General features: G+C 27.3%; 2 protein-coding genes across 4 annotated transcripts; one reads left to right on the top strand and one right to left on the bottom strand.

The window, feature by feature from the left end:
* The first annotated feature begins 582 nt into the window (after positions 1–582).
* Positions 583–6,459, top strand: LOC105829337 (TNF receptor-associated factor 6). 2 transcript variants are annotated; one of them, XM_012668095.3, is made up of 5 exons: positions 583–707; positions 1,820–1,954; positions 2,196–2,405; positions 4,206–4,450; positions 5,685–6,459. In XM_012668095.3, exons 1-5 carry the CDS (start codon positions 614–616, stop codon positions 5,934–5,936), a joined length of 936 nt encoding a protein of 311 aa, XP_012523549.1. In that variant the 5' UTR covers positions 583–613; the 3' UTR covers positions 5,937–6,459. The 2 variants fall into 2 exon arrangements, with proteins under 2 accessions (XP_012523549.1, XP_012523550.1); XM_012668096.3 differs by lacking the exon at positions 5,685–6,459 and adding an exon at positions 4,532–5,117.
* Positions 6,168–10,401, bottom strand: LOC105829336. 2 transcript variants are annotated; one of them, XM_012668093.3, is made up of 4 exons: positions 10,202–10,401; positions 7,846–7,923; positions 7,427–7,505; positions 6,168–6,997 (listed from the first exon to the last, which is right to left on the bottom strand). In XM_012668093.3, the coding sequence occupies exons 1-4, from the start codon at positions 10,205–10,207 to the stop codon at positions 6,744–6,746; spliced, it is 417 nt and encodes a 138-aa protein (XP_012523547.1). In that variant the 5' UTR covers positions 10,208–10,401; the 3' UTR covers positions 6,168–6,743. The 2 variants fall into 2 exon arrangements, with proteins under 2 accessions (XP_012523547.1, XP_012523546.1); XM_012668092.3 differs by having other exon boundaries at positions 7,427–7,520; positions 10,202–10,399.
* Positions 10,402–16,847: the final 6,446 nt, after the last annotated feature.

Here is a 16,847-nt window from a genome sequence, read left to right as displayed (position 1 = left end):
TAAATAAAAATCTTTACAAAAGAAAGAAAACTAGTATAAACATATATAAACATATTATATATATATTTATATATATTTTTATAGGAAACATTTTTCCCGGGTTATTTCTATTATTTTTACGAAATTTTGAAATATATTTTACAAAATTTATTATTATTTAGTGTCATGTTGTATTAAACATATCTTTTTATTCGTTTTGATAGTTGATTTTCGTATTTGAATTTAATGATAATGATAACTTAGAACAATTTTAATTAAATTTTAATTAGTTTATTCAACAACTAAATTAACAAATTTATTAAAATAAAATTTGTGTATAATATATAAATAGTTTAATTCGAATAGTTATTTATTAAATTAAAACAATTTGAATAACTATAAAAAAGAAAAATATTTAAATATTGAAAATTTTATATATACATTAAATTTAATAACAAATAATCAAATTTTTTTAAAAGTATCTTATTATATTATATGTGTAATTTTTCTTTGAAGTCTTCTCATCGGTAAGAAGACGATAAAATCTATTTTTAAGGGCGGGTGGAAGCCACCGCTGTTTATAATTTCGGCTACACTGTGATGAATTCACAACGTACCGTTCATATGCGACGAGATGTCGAGAATCATACATTACTCCATATCATTGTTTTGTCTCGTTTCGTTTTATTTGGCATGTGATGGCGTGAGTGAATCTTTATGGAAAATCCGTAAGTGCAAAATAATTTTTTTTATTACGTAACAATTTTCAATAGATATGCCTGAAAAAATATAATGTAATTAAAAACAATACATGTCAGTATATATTATGACCAGAAAACTCAATTTACAGAGAGAATTAGAATTTTGATAAATTTTAAAAATTACAAAATCAAACTAAATAATGTCATTAATAATATTAAATCTTTTAATTAAGTCATTTTTTCTCTTTATATTCATCGCATAGAGAGAACATAAGATTTGTACATAATATACAAGATGTTTGATAATTATTGAAATAACGCTTATGGCCATCAGGTAGAGCATTCCATCAGCATTTCATCAATAATTATCAGACACTTTGTATATATAATGCATTATTATTAAATAATAATTTTGTTTATTCTAGAGATTTGGAAATAAATAAATAGAAACTTTAATAACATATTATGTTATAATGTAATAAATGTTTATTACATTATAACATAATATTTTATAATCAATGTCTGATTTCACAAAATATAGAAAATAGTTTAGAGAATGAAATTTTATTGTAAAGTCATATGTATATAAGCTCTTTTTATAAATAATTTTCCGGGAAAAAATATTTTATATAAAAACATATAAATATATATAAATTATGTTCATATACATTTATACTAATTTTTTTTGTAAAATTTCTGTTTGAAAAAATAATAGTTATACTGAAAAGACAAAAATTAATTTAAAAAATAATTTTTGCATTGTTTTTTTTTTAAAAAGCTATTAAATATGAAAAATTGTTCATGTATATAATCATATATATTTGGAATATTATCTGGAATATATACATATAATTATATATGGACAATTTTTCATACTTAATTTTTTAAAAGAAGCAATGCAAAAATTATTGTTTTAATTAGTTTCTGTCTTTTTAGTATGGCCATTATTTTTTTATATTAAATAAAAATTTTTACAAAAGAAAGAAAACTAATATAAACATATATGGACATATTTTATATTTATATATGTTTTTATATGAAACATTTTTTCCCGGGCTATCTTTGACGATATCATACGCTTTTTTTAGAATTTGTTTATTAATTAAAACAGATTCTTTGAGACACATTGTAATTTTTAGCGACAATTGAGGCCAATGTCAGTAGCGACGATGTCACAGAAACACAACATACTATTTGCAAGATCGCAACAGAAGATGTAATCGCGAACGCACGTGCCACTGTTACAACAGTACTCACCGGAGCCTGTAAGGCAAGTGAGTGAAGATCAAAATTGCTAAAATCGTATTAAATATTAAAGAGTTACAGATAAAGTATATAAAATATTAATATAATATTAATATATGTGTAAATATATTTTATAAATTTAAGAAGTTATTTTTAAATTATTGTTAATAATTTAAAATGTATCAAGTAAAATCAATTTTTCTTAAAATATTTTCTACTTGATGTTATTTTAATTTTATTATGATTTTGTGTTCTACCTTATGCTTTCAGAAACAATGGATGAAAAATTCGCAAATCTCGAAGAAAAGTTGAGCAGAGAATTTGCTGATGTTAAATGGTTACTTTACAACATTCTGGAGCAACAACCGAATTATTTGAAAAGTGTACGAAATGCTAATCTTCACGACGCGTTTGACAGTTATTTATCCCCGAGACAAAACGAGATCTATAAATTCAATAACACCATGCAAAATTTGAATGGTTAGTGTAATATATTATTACGGAGTAATCTGTTTATTAACCTTATTATAAATGTTTTTTGTGTTACATAGTTTTTAAAAATAATTTTTATAACTTGTAGGAAAATGTATTTTTATTAATACGCAGTTTATGATAGCAGTAGACTAAAGTTAACTTTACGTTCTCAACTAAACACAGAGTAGTTCTTCAGCAATGAGAAGACCAGAAGTTCTCAAAACTTTCCAAGTGCTTCTGCTACTCTACAATGGCCTATCTTGCATGTATGAATGAGATTAGTGAACTTGTGAAAGAACCAACTTGTAACATTACAAGTATTATTAAGTTTTAATTAATTATTAATACAAATAATTAATACATACATTTAGTTACATCTATATACAATCAGAGTAGAAAGAAAACTTCTATTTTAATATTTTTATATTGATTATTTAACATATAGATTCTGTATAAGAAACAATGCTTACAACATGTCAAACAATATATTTTGTAAATGAATTTCTTTCTTTGAAATTATAATTAAATAAATATTATTTGTTACAAATTTTTTGATAAATGCTATTAAAGAGATTATCAAAATTCTCAATTTGAATTCAGAATAAACAAATAATTTTTGCGCAATCTGATAGCACTACAAAAGCTCGGTATGAAAATTTAAATAACTTTATTTAGAATTTCTTACAATCTGAATAATAATGTACATACATATCATACATATAATCCATTTTCTAGAAGCTAAAGTTACGCAAAACATGACATTTTAGCTTCGCGTGTGTGTTATTGCGTGTATATGCAATTCTATTCTAAAATAATGAAACTCGAAATATAAACGCGGATATGGTGTGTAGAAGTCTTGCACTTCTTGCATAATATCCATTGTTATACTTCAGAGCCTAAGCTAAGCATTTGTATGTAAAAGATCCATGGTTTTATGTAAATGGATTCTGCGTTGAGGGGAAGAGAAGGTAAGAGGTCGTCTTGTCCACGACGACAAAGCTAAAGCTTAGTCGGGATAAACATGATTCAAACGAAATGAATGATACAACAAAGTACCGAGATTTATTATTTCGAATTGCAGTATATGCAATGATTAACTCTGTCTCGTTTGAATAGTAAAAGCTTTACGTAAAATGCGGAGACCAGCAATACGCGAAGACCAGTAAAATGTATAATGCGATTTCTGTTAAATAATTGTTACATTCCATTGTTAAACTGATATTAAGATATTCAATAAATTGTCAAATATTATGATATAGCTCTATAATTGATTTTTATATAATTATATTTACATAAAATATTTTGAAATTATCATCAATTTAATAATCCTATTATTTAAGAGTTAGACACCGATTGTTAGTAAAAATGATAGTAAGTTTATTTGTGTGAATTTTTAATATTATAAATAGTCGAAATATAATTATTTATTAGACATTGTATCATAATATGTAAGATATATGTAATATATCGTATAATTTATTTTACTATTAATCTTCAAATCACATGATAATGGAAGATTTATCCCAAATTAACTGAAATATGAAGTTTTATCGTTTAAAATTTATTTGATCCAACTTAATATTTTCCGATTCTTTGATTAGTTTCATAATTTAGAGTTTTTATTTCATGTAATATCGAGAGGAAAAAGTTTATTTAAAATATAACAAAATGCACTATCTGATAATCTTTACGTAAAACAAATCTTTACGGATTTTTTTTACGTGAGATAAAAGGTAATACATAAACAGAAGAGAGCAGAGATTATGAGGGTTGAAATTTTAGATTGATAAATTATTTGTATTTCAGGTTCGACGAATGTATTCATCTATTACTGGCAGGTGAGTAACTTCAACGTGATGCTGATGAGCTGGCAGACTGGTCGTTCAATGCGCAGCCCTACCTTCTACGCGGGTCGCAGCGGTTATGCCATGTATCTGAAAATTACTCCAAAATATTTCCCCGATGGCACGATCTTCGTAGGTGTTGGACTGACTCGTGGCCGTTACGATTCCGTTCTCGCATGGCCGTTTCCTCACAGAATCCGTCTCGAGGTATGCACAGAGACACGATGATTGAAGCTAGCCAATCCCGCAAATAAATCAGTAGTTTCCAAATAAAATAAAATTTCACAGGAGATTTTCGGATCACGAGTAATGCAATTGCGCCTACAAGCGAGCGGCTCTTTGACGTGGAAAAGGGGAGAGCATCGCATCGGGATGTCGTATTGAATATCTTTGTTGCGAATACTTATGGAAATTTCTCGAGACATTTTTAGAACAAAAGAATCTTTTTAACGCAATCGAATGATTTTAAACAGAGTTAGAAAGTCGCGATAAAAGTACAATTCCTTATTGCTTGCATTTTTGTTATAAAGAAGAGAATAAAATCAATATAGTGTGAAGAGGCTAATATCTTATGCATATAAATATATATAGTTTCCAAAGTTTCTACTTTATTATTTTCAAATAATATAGTTTATATATGTATAATATATATATTATTGGTTAAAATAAAACGATAATCGAGTAAATGCTTACTTAAAATTTTTTGAATAGATATATTTTTTTGTCTTAAGTTTTACATATTATCTGTGACTTAAATTTTTGACGGATTTTTATATTTTTATATGATTTAAAATTAATAAAATAAAAAGATATGGTACATTTTGTTAATAAATAAACATTAAATTTAGTAAATTAATTATATACTATTATTTATATATATTATTTAATTATTTAATTTATAATAATAAAATATATAACTGTCATCAATATATTTATACTTACATATCTTATGCAAATAAACAAAAATAATAAAACCTCAATAATTTCTTGATAAATTTAACTTAATTTATTTAATGTCTATATAATGTCTTTTAAATTGTGTCATTAGAGGAAAGTTACCAATACTGGCATAAACTCTATATATATATAATTAACTACGTAATTTGTATAAATAATGTTGAAGGAAGAGAAAAGAAAAAAAAAGTGATCCACTATATTAATTTTGGAGCTCAATTTTTCAACGTTTATTTTCAATCATGTTATAAAAACATTAATTATTACAAAATATAAAAGAGTATTATATAAATTACTGTATTTGATAGAAGACACTTTCTAGTTTGTATTTATGTTTTCTAAATATTTGATTTTTTGTTTAAAAAATACTATCCAAAAACAAAATGATATGCTAATATTGATAATCTTTCTCTATTGAAATGTAATATTCAATATTTATTTATGTAATTATGTAAATAATTATTATTGGTATAACACGATTCAACAGGTATTAGATCAGTCTTTGAGAGGCATGCATGAAGATCGACTATCTCGAATTTGGGATCCAGCGATGCTTTGTACAGAAGATTTCTGGGGTAGACCCTTGAGAGTGACGGATAATCCGGTATGTGTCGGACTAAGTATTCCCAGGCGTGTAATTCTATCAAAATCATTATCAATGTCGTCTCAACGATATTCAGGAAATGCGAGGTATATGTGGAATGGAAATGTGTTAATAAAACTTATCGTTTATCTATAGATTATTTAAGATATAGTTATAACAGAAAGCGGTATTTATACTCTTGTAATGTTTATACGTTTGCTGCTATTATTGAACAAAATGTGTAACAATTTATTATAAAAAAACAAGCAAAAGCAAAGTAAATAAAATTATTATTTTATATATTAATTAACTAGATAACAGATTTTATAGGATTTATTGAATACAATCGAGATTTAATTTAACAGTTGTTTAAAAAAGATATAGATATAGATCTTAAAATTATTTTTAATTAACAAATTGAGTCATTTGTCGGGAGGACAAGGTGCGTACAAATAAATACATAACTATCAAAGTGCTCCTGCAAATAAATATTTCTAATCTAATTCTAACTAACACCAATATTATACTGATTACATTTTTATATGCTTCTTTTATGAACAATACATTTGTAGCAGTAAAGTTTTCGGAAGTTGTAAGTAAAATAAAATGTCATATATTAATTATATAATTTTCTTATTTAAATTTAGATTTCTTTAATCGATGATTTTATATAACAAAACGAAAAAATAAGTGAGCACTGAAGTGGGCGCAAAAAAAAGATTGTGTTCTGTTGCAGAAGAAGAAATAAGTTTTAGTTAAAACGTTTTAATTTCATTAACATAATTCTTGCAGAATATTTATATAATCAGTATTATAGATATTTGATAATGCATGTTTAAAAACAAGAAGACAAAGTATAACTTTATCTGTTACAAATTGTGGTTTTAAAACAAAAAGATAAAGTATAAATCTGTCTGTTACAAATTCTGATGGCACCCATGCATCAAGTTGTATCCGTCAAAATTAGCTTTCCATCGTATCACGTAGAGGAATTTGACCCGAGAGATAAATCTGTGGTATTTGTTGTAATTGATAATCATATTCTTCGCGATCCATCGTTTTCCAAACGTTCTGTTTGGCGGCATTCAACAATGCCTTATACAGAGAAACCGGAAGCTGAACGTTGTTGCTTATCACTTCAAGGTTTGGTAAATCTTGCAGTGTGGCAAATCCTTTTTTCTTCTCTCTTTTTTCTTCCGATATAAATCTGCCGCATCCTGTGAGATATCGAGAAAATATCTTATTAATTAAAATTAATTAAAATTAAAGGATTTCTTAATAAAACTAAAACAAATTTATTTAAAAAATCTGAATTATGATGCCAAATTATATTTGTAGTGTCACGCTGTGAAAAATTTTGTTTGAATAAAAATAATTTATTTATGCAATAAATAATTTAATAATAAAAAGCTTTTTGTTTTTAAAAAATTTAACTTTTTGAATTTACTTGATTTGTATAGCAAGCCTTTTAATTAAAAAAAAACTTTTAATTTAAAAGTTTGATAAAACTCTGCTGTCTTATAATTTACTCTAGACGAATATTTTTGCAAAATAAACATTTTTAGTTTCCAAATAATATTGAAAATTATGGTACTGAATACTGAAGAGTATTAATCACTAGTAAAAAAATAAAAATTATTTCTTACCTGTGAAAGCATTGCAAAATGGTCTCTTTGACTTGGTTGTTTTCTCAGCGTTTAGGGCATTTAGAAGCTGCCGTTCGAACTGTAAAAGTGAATTCTGCCCGTCCATTTCCATTAATAATTATTATTTTTATTTTTATAAATACGCAAAATTCTATAAATTTTTATTTTTATTTTTATAATTACGCAGTTGATATTCATCTTAATTTAGGATAAAGAATAATTCTAGTAATTAATTTTTTTTATATAAAAACACAATCATACATACAGAAATTTTCTGTATTTGTCATTCATTATTTAATTAAAAGAATAGGCATTTTTTAAGAAATAAGTATTACGACAACTTACAAATTTCATAAATAATTTAATGAAAATTTATAAAATGCTCAAAGTTTATTATTTGTTAAAATGTGTATCTTTACCTTGATTCTCGGAATCTCACTATTTGCCACCTTCAGCAGGCATATGCAAGCCAGAGTACAGTATAGATATTTGGTAATCTGCGTAACGAAATAAAAGGTATTAACAAAAGCTATTCGGACGTTTTTCGTAACGCTGTGAATGATGTAATAAAAGTAATGACAGGCAAGTAAACAATATGTATGTCCTGTACGAACAATTTACAACAAATGTTATGTAAGCATCGTATAGAATTCATAAATCCGATACTTAAGCTGCTTAAACATCCGAGATCAATAATACATTATAGCTAATTAACAATTAGTGAAGTTGTTACGTTATTTGGAACGTTATCGTGGAAGTGAATTCGATTTGATTTAATTAACTGAGATAATCAATAATGATCTTGCATACATTAACATTTCTTTTAATATAATACGGCTCGCGGGAAATTACAATTAGCTCTTGCGTAATATGAGAGTAAAAAAATAAGACTTACGTCATCATACGTGGTATTTAATATGCGGCCGTTTTTGTAAAAACAATCGGTAACATTTGTTATTTCATACTGGGAGCATCAACATCCGTACGTTAAACATTTTTTATTATCGTACAATATGTTCCTAATCTGCATTTAAAATATTAAAATATTTGCGCATTTTTTTAAATCAAGAGTAATTTTTTACAAGTTTTTATAAGTTTATTAGAGAAAGCTATATGCCATTATTTTTAAAATTTTAATGTTGAATATGTTAATAGGCGGACCACAATTTAAATTTTTATTAAAATAAAACTTTGGATTATAAAAAAAATACTATTTATATACAATATATTTAAATTTTAATTTACACTTGAACTTTTATATAATAATGTTGTAACATATTACCAAAATTATTTATTATAATTTGCATAAAAATTTATATTTTATTGATTTAAAGACATTTTAAAGATATCTTTTAGTATGATATGGTTTAAAGATATTTTCAACTCGTTTTCAAGACGTTTAATGTCTTGATTTTAGACATGGTGTTGTCTGGAATTATTAGTAGTTATATTTATTATTAACATATTGCGGTCCGTGTATGTTTTACTTTGTTACACTATCTAAAACAAGCAATTACAGCTATAATACAAACCAAGTTGTATTCTTTATTATAGACACGTGTCATAAAAACTCATAAAAATACCTACTTTGTGCGGTTTGTTTTTAATAAAATGTAATATTTTTATACCACAGCGGCAGTGTGCTGTTGTAGATCATAATGTTAAAGATAATGATACTATATCTTCGGGGCAGACTGTAATGATTTATTTAACTTTGTATATTTAATTTCACACACACACACCCGTGCGCGCGCGTGCTTTGTAAATTTACGATCTAACAATAAATCATACATATCATCCATGAAACGTTAAACGCATAAAACGTTTTCATATTTAAGAAATTTTTTTATCATAAGATCTTATATAAATAAGAATTCTTTTTTAATTACTTATTTTAATAAAAAAAAATTTTACATTCTACAAATGTTCTAAAAACGTTCTAAAAATAATGCAAGGTTTTTATAAATATGCACTAAATAGGGTGTATTTAACTACTTTGTAGTTAATAAAATAAAATACTTTGAGAAGAAAAACATGTAATATATTAAAAATATAATATTAAAATTTTTGAAGTACCAATGTATATAGATAAAATCAATTTCTCCTGCATACACGTTTAAAATCATTTTCTATCTTTGTAAAAATTGTTTTATGTAAAAATATATAAGTATATATAAAATATGTTTATATGTTTATATTAATTTTCTTTTTTTGTAAAATTCTGTTTAATATTAAAAAAATAATAGTCATACTGAAAAGACAAAAATTAATAAAAAGATAATTTTCACTTCAAATTGTTTCTTGTACAAAAAGTTAAATATGAAGAAATGTTAATCATATTTGTATATTTATGATTTATGGAATATATTTGTGATTATACACGGGCAATTTTTTCTCATTAAATTATCTTTTTAATTAGTTTTTGTTTTATCAGTATGACTATTTTTTTTTATAACAAACAAAAATTTTACAAAAAAATAAACAAGTATAAACAAATATAGACATATTTTATATATATATATATATATATATATATATGTTTTGATATAAAAATTGTTTTTTGGAATCTACTTTATTCTTACAGAAATGTAATACTGCTAGTATTATATTTTTGTAAAAGGTAAGGGTACAATTTTTTGTATAACGCATAAGAGTAATCCATCACAATCCTTTATTCTTATCTTGACGAAGAAAGTAAAGGTCTCTAATTTACTTCTTTTACACGTTATGCAAAAGTCTGTGTTTCTATTATGAAAAAAATCGAACACGACCAACCTTCATATCGCGATCTTCTTTTGGAACTGTTCACAAGACTTTCGTTTCTTTACACTCCTGAAGCAACACCTCTTCAAGAAAAAGTTACGTTCGTGATCAACTGTTGATACGGGATACGCGATTCGTATGCCGAAGGACAACCGCGCGCGGTTGAAGCCGTGGGCTTCTCTCTCTCGTTTGAGGGATGAAATCGCGCGGTCGCTCTTCAAATACAATCCCCGCCAATCCCCTCCGTTGTGGTGAATCCATGGAGTAAATGCAAGCGCCTGGAGAACGCATGACCGCAAGGGCGCGGACGATGATCGTATTTTACACCTCAAAAAACTCTTCATCGCCGAGGACACATTTTAGACTTTACGATTTCGCGTACGTAGGCGACTTACGCATCCACCCTTTCAAGACTATTCTTTTTTTATTGTTAAATCTAGTTCCTAATATCTAAATAGTTCCTAATATGGATGTAAACAGGAAGCGCTCTGCGTGGGTGTACAATTAAAAATTTTTATTTTAATACATTTACTTTTAATAAAAAAATGAGAATAAAATTTATTAATAACCATTATGCCAATATATCCTTTTTTAAATTTCTCTCTCTTTCTCTGTCTCTCTCTCTTTCTATCCGTCGAATTTAAACTTAATTCAAGCAAATTAAATTTTTATTTTTAGTATATTTGACTTTTCAATATATTTAAATTTAATCATAAATCATAAACCAATAAATTATAAGTCTCTCTTGTCGTATCTTTATCTATAATATTTTTTATATTTATTTTCTTACACACACATGTTTAAATAAAATTACAAACGACAATAAAATTTATTTTTGGAAGATATTTAAATTCTTTATAAAGAGACATGTTTGCATAATGCTCTAACTTCCACATAACTGTTACGCTATAGATTACAACCGAACTCCGATTCCGTGACTGCTCGCGGGATATGCATCTTATGCAGATCTAATAATTCATGTTTCCCCTTAAGATCCAAGGATCATAAGTTGTCATAGGTCACGGGGTTTAACAGTAAGGTTTCAACAGTATATTGACGCAACAACGCATTCCGACTATTTTATTGCGTACCATTCGCAAGAGAATTCTCGTTGCAATATTGTGTTAATTGGTTACAGATTTCAAAACAATTTGATATCGAAATCTATTGCAATTTAATTGATATTTTTCACGTAAAAATGTGTACATAGTTTGTAGCAAATTTTACTACACTTTGAAGAAACGTACGAAATAAAAATTCACGGGTAGAATATAAATAATCGAACGTGGGAGTATTCTTTATTTTTAAAAATACCATCTAATTTCGGAACATCATATTTTTTCAAAGTCGCATTTTTATATACGAAACATTATAATATTTTGAAAATGTTGCTCTTTCTAGATTTGTTTTCTGCCTTTAATTTAACAAACGTTAATTGGATCTCTATGCTTTGCATGGTAAATTTTTATTACGTAAGTATTTGACAAAATATAAGATAACAGTTCTCTCTGACAATACATATAATGTATTAAAAAAGAACTTAGAAGTAATTACAGTAAATTAATAAATCTTAGATGTACATAAATTTGTATAGCCATTATATAGCCAAAATAGAATACTGTGCGAATAAAATATTTTGCAAATAGTTATAAGTATAAATTAAAGATAAAGGAGATGTCTGATATCATGTGTAATAATTAATAAAAATAAATACATCGCTTTTTAGCTGTAACGCGTGAAAGATAAAACATCATAAATATCTTTTAGTGCTCTACACGAAGATTCCATGATTTATCGCGTATTTACGTACAATAAACGAGAGTCTGGACTATGCAAACAAAAATCGAAAGTAAAGGTATTGAAACTCAGGATTAGTGCTGATTAAATCGATGCTAGAAAGTGAAATATAGCAGGTCGATAAGAGTTCGTGTAAAAACCACAGAAAAAACAGCCGGAGTTAAGTACTTACACCATTCTCACATCAGAACCCGCTGAGTTACGATTAGGTCGTTCAACCGTCGGCCAGACTGTTCACATTTTTCTTTTCTCTTTTCCTTTCGCGCCACATTTACTAATGACAAAATTTTTGGTAAGATTACCAGAAAAGCTACTAATAAACTTGAAAAAAAATTTTAATATATCTAAAATAAGAAATAAGAACACCTTCTTAAGAATTAAACGAAGACGTCCTAATCTTTTACAAAAATGATGAAATATTAATTGAGTTGGTGAAATAATGAAGGTTAAGAAAAGATAAGATGTCTTTAAAATTATTTAAAAATCTGTTTTTTATTCTAATAATTTTTAATAAAACAATCCTTAAGGAATATTTAACTATTTATTGAACTAAAAAATATTGAAAATTACGATTTTGTCAGATAAATAACAAAATGCACGGTCAAATTCTTTTGCATTTTTCTCCGCTTCTCATAAAGATAAAATTTATTTTATCTGCGTAATGGATGTATTGAATTGCAAATATATTAAAAGTCTCTTTTGTAACTATGACCAAATAATTAAGACAATCTAACTAATAAAAAATGTATCGATACATACACTTTTTTAAATATTTAATTTAAAATAATAAAAAAATATGTACTTTTTCTATCAGAAGATATATAACGCGCTTTATATTATATTATACAATAATAATATTGTGATTGTGCGTTTATACAATAATAATATTGTGTAAACGCTGGATTGTTAGACGGTGTTATCTTTTGTACACCGAGTCTCGAACAGACAGATCTTGTCATGTCATTACTTGAATTCAATTATTTTTTAAAACATGTTTGCGCAACAAATACTACGAGTAATTTTTTGCAAAAACTAATCAATCTATTTGAGATTGATAAACTTCTATATGAAAAACGAATGTATAATAAACCACAGTGTTTTATTTCAATAGAGTATATATTAGAAAAGAAAGAACAAAGTACAAATTGAAATGCTAAATGATAACTATAAAATTGTTACTTCTTAACATTTATATAGACAAATAATGGGTTATTTTTATTTACAAATATCACGCACTTTTAATTTACCGAAGTAAATGTAATTTGCCGTTTTTCGAATTGAGAGCGTGGCGCAACGCACGAAAAGCCGGTAACGGTAACGTAAATAATTGTACAGAAAAACCGCACCGTATATATTTATATCATATTTATTAATAATTTGAAATACAAAAAGAATATATGGCGAGAATTTAGCGAATTATTGAATAATTCGTAATTTAACAGCTCATTTGCACGCAGCTCAATCTTCTAATCATTAATAATATTTTGTGCATGTAATTTCTTCAAAAATCTCGAAATATCTGCTTCGATATATAATGGATCGTTGTTACAAATATTTAATGGTATGAACTAATTCCGCTTATTGTGATATCTAAAATATAAGGTTGCAACAAAGCTCTGCGAAATAAAGAAAACAATAAAGTTCACTTATCAGACAATATATAAAATGTAAAGTAGATTACTTGGCGTTTACTTATTTCTACTTATATCTATGGCCATGCCTATAATACTTATGTATATTACACGTCAAATATTTTGGTAAAAAAACTTGCTCAAGTATCCATATCCCTTTGCTTCACAGTGATAGTCTGGTCGGCATTCGTCTTTTTTCTTTTTTAAGTGAATTAAAGTTTGCATAGAGATTCAGAAAAAAATCTTCCCTCCCACGGGTACGACCTTGTCGTGGTGGAAGGGCTCAGTACCCCGAGGGCTTGAATGTCTGTGGGGGAAGCTAACTGTACCCATTGCACTTATTACGTCGTCTATCGTAAAATTGTGGTTTGTCGCGCCGCGTTAACGCGGTTCGGGAGTGCCGACCGATTGAATTGAAAACGAACCGTAGCCGGCTCGTCGTGTCGCGCGTTTGCTTCGGGAGTGCCGTTCAAGTAAATGGACTAAAAGGACTTTTCGCACAACTCCCATTAGAATGATTTCTTAGTTCGAGAGAGGCACCGGGGGTGGCACTTTCGAGGTCTCAACAGTACGTGGGAGTTATAAACGTGGGGTGACGCATTGAGATGTCGCGCGAAAGACTTTCTGACAATTAATTGGTCCTCGCGCGATTGTAATTTTAAAAATTGCAAGTGTTTTTCGCGAGTGTTTTTCGCGAGTATCTCGTGACAAGAAAGGACAGCCTGTTCTGAGAGGAGGAGGAGATCCAGGAAGGGCATCGGGCCCCGGCAGAGCAACCTTGGGGTGAATATGATTATTATTTGCATAGAATTATTAGTTTTCTTTTTATTCGGTTTTTCCTTGATAAATTATAAAGAAGATAACGTCACGTAAAGTTTTACACAATTTTAATTTTATAACCTTCTTTTCTTTTGAAAAATATTGATTATACGATGATTACATAAATAATTGAAAAAATACAAAGTTTAATCCGTAACAATTATTTCTCATCTAATATTAATAATCGCGAGCTCTGTTTTAATTTGAATTTAATTTTGAATTACTTAATAAACACAAGTACAGAGTTGCAAACCGTATTTTTTTTTTTTTAATACTAAATGCTTTAATTTGGACTTTGTATTTGTTTGTTACAGAATCATCGTAGCGACGTTGCTGAATATCTCTGCCGCTGCGCATCGGTCGGTGAGTGATGAATAAACTTTTAAATTTGGAGTAATAGATCTGTGACAAAATTTTACTTCAAATATAATGCAATAATAAATAATATTTAAATGTCATACTTATTTCATGGATCTATTGCCTCAAAATCAGCTGCCTGTGGAGGAGCTGCTCCGTTTCTGGAAAGAAACGCGGCTCCACTAGGGCAGCTGACAACGGGGAGGCATAATGGACTCGATCTGAAGTGTCAAAGTGGGCCTCGCAGGAGGACCACCCCCGATGTTATTATTATTATATTACCTTAAAATGAATTGACTAAGACAGATCAGGATTTAATCCTGAATAAATGATATACCTTAACTTATCATGCATATTTAATATGTGTTATTAAATAATTTTTTTCCGTCGCTGTTTCGGCGAGCGTTAGCTATATGAGTTCAACATCATCAATTAATATAAATTACAAGTATAATAAGAGATATATAATGTATCTTGCACGTGAATGCGCGGAATTGAAGACGCCGCGCGCCGCTTCATCTCCGATAAACTATTCCAATTAATTCCGTCGAATAACAAAAATAAAATAAAATAATTTCAGATTAACTAAATTTAACCATAAACTTGAAGTGGTTTAAACTCCCTTTTAAAATTTTATTTCTCGCTGGGGTAATCACAGTCGCGATAATTAATCGCGTCTGAGTAGGTAGGAATATTAATATATATATACACTGAGAAAAAAAATACTAGATTCAAATAAATATTTCTTGGAATAGTATTAATAACATTACTTTATAGAAAATCAATAATATTTATTTAAAATACGTACTAGTTTTCTATAATTTAGAAAATATTACTTGTTTGAAATAAATATTATTGATTTTCTATAAAATATGTTATTAGCACTATTCAAAGAAATATTTATTTGTATCTAGCAATTTTTTTTCTTAGTGTAGGAATATGTAGAAAATACATAATAAGTATTAGTATCACAATAGATAGGAAATGGATAGGTAGGGTACTCTATGTATGAATCGTGATACGAAAAAATTATGTAATTCAACATGTAAATGCGTTTTCTAATTTTATAGAAACAATTTGTGTAATTAAAATTATGTTACATAATTACTATTTTTTTACAGTGTCACTTTATTCTTTAAATTTACTTATTTGTTATTTATTAATTATTTATTCATTTGATTATTATTTATTATTATTTTTTTAAGTATCATTCAGGTTTTTAATTTTAACTTTACATTTATTTTATTTTTAACTGTCTCTGTCTATGTATTTGTATATATCGGGATTGCCGAATAAAGTATCGGGCGATCGTTATTAATGTGCGGTTTGATTTAAAATAGCAGGATGATGTCAGCAGAAAACGGCATCCATGGAGCGACTCGGTATTAAATATACTATTTTTTCAAGTGATACATTTCTTTACCTGCTTTTGTGTTTGAGTTTAGGAATAATATCAGGAATATTAGGAATAATCACATTTTCAGAATAAAAACCGAAAAAGAAATGTAGCAGTAGCAGTAGCAGCAGCAGCACCAACAGCAGAGGCAGCGACAGCAATCGGTGAATTTTTATCAAATCAATTAATTGAATTGACATTTCCAGCTGTTAAACTATCACTTTGTGTCATTTCCAGCTGTCAAACTATCAATTTTGATAGTTACTATTATCGTTACAGTTTATTTTAAAAGGTAAAAAACAAAAAGTTAAATAGCGCGCGCAAAGCGCGCGTCTGTATGTCTATATAGTATGTTATAAAATCGCCAGTCTTTTAAATTAAATGCGTCTTTTAATTTTATGACGGTTATAAACGCTATTGCTAAAATAAAGATGCAAAACGAATAAATCAATGCTCAGGATGATAGTTCACTTATGAATAAGAGATGTGCCTTATGCAAATTATATAGCCGTCTCTTTCATAAAAGAAAATAAATACGTTTATAGTAGCTAAGATTTTATATGATGGAAACATTTGATACATTAATTCTCAAAAGCATTTGTTGAAAATAATTAATTGTTTAAATAAATCAGAAAAAAATAAAAAAATAAGAACTTTA

Source organism: Monomorium pharaonis, chromosome 4, assembly GCF_013373865.1.
Source record: "Monomorium pharaonis isolate MP-MQ-018 chromosome 4, ASM1337386v2, whole genome shotgun sequence".
Taxonomy (NCBI): domain Eukaryota; kingdom Metazoa; phylum Arthropoda; class Insecta; order Hymenoptera; family Formicidae; genus Monomorium; species Monomorium pharaonis.
This window is presented reverse-complemented; position numbering and strand designations above follow the sequence as displayed.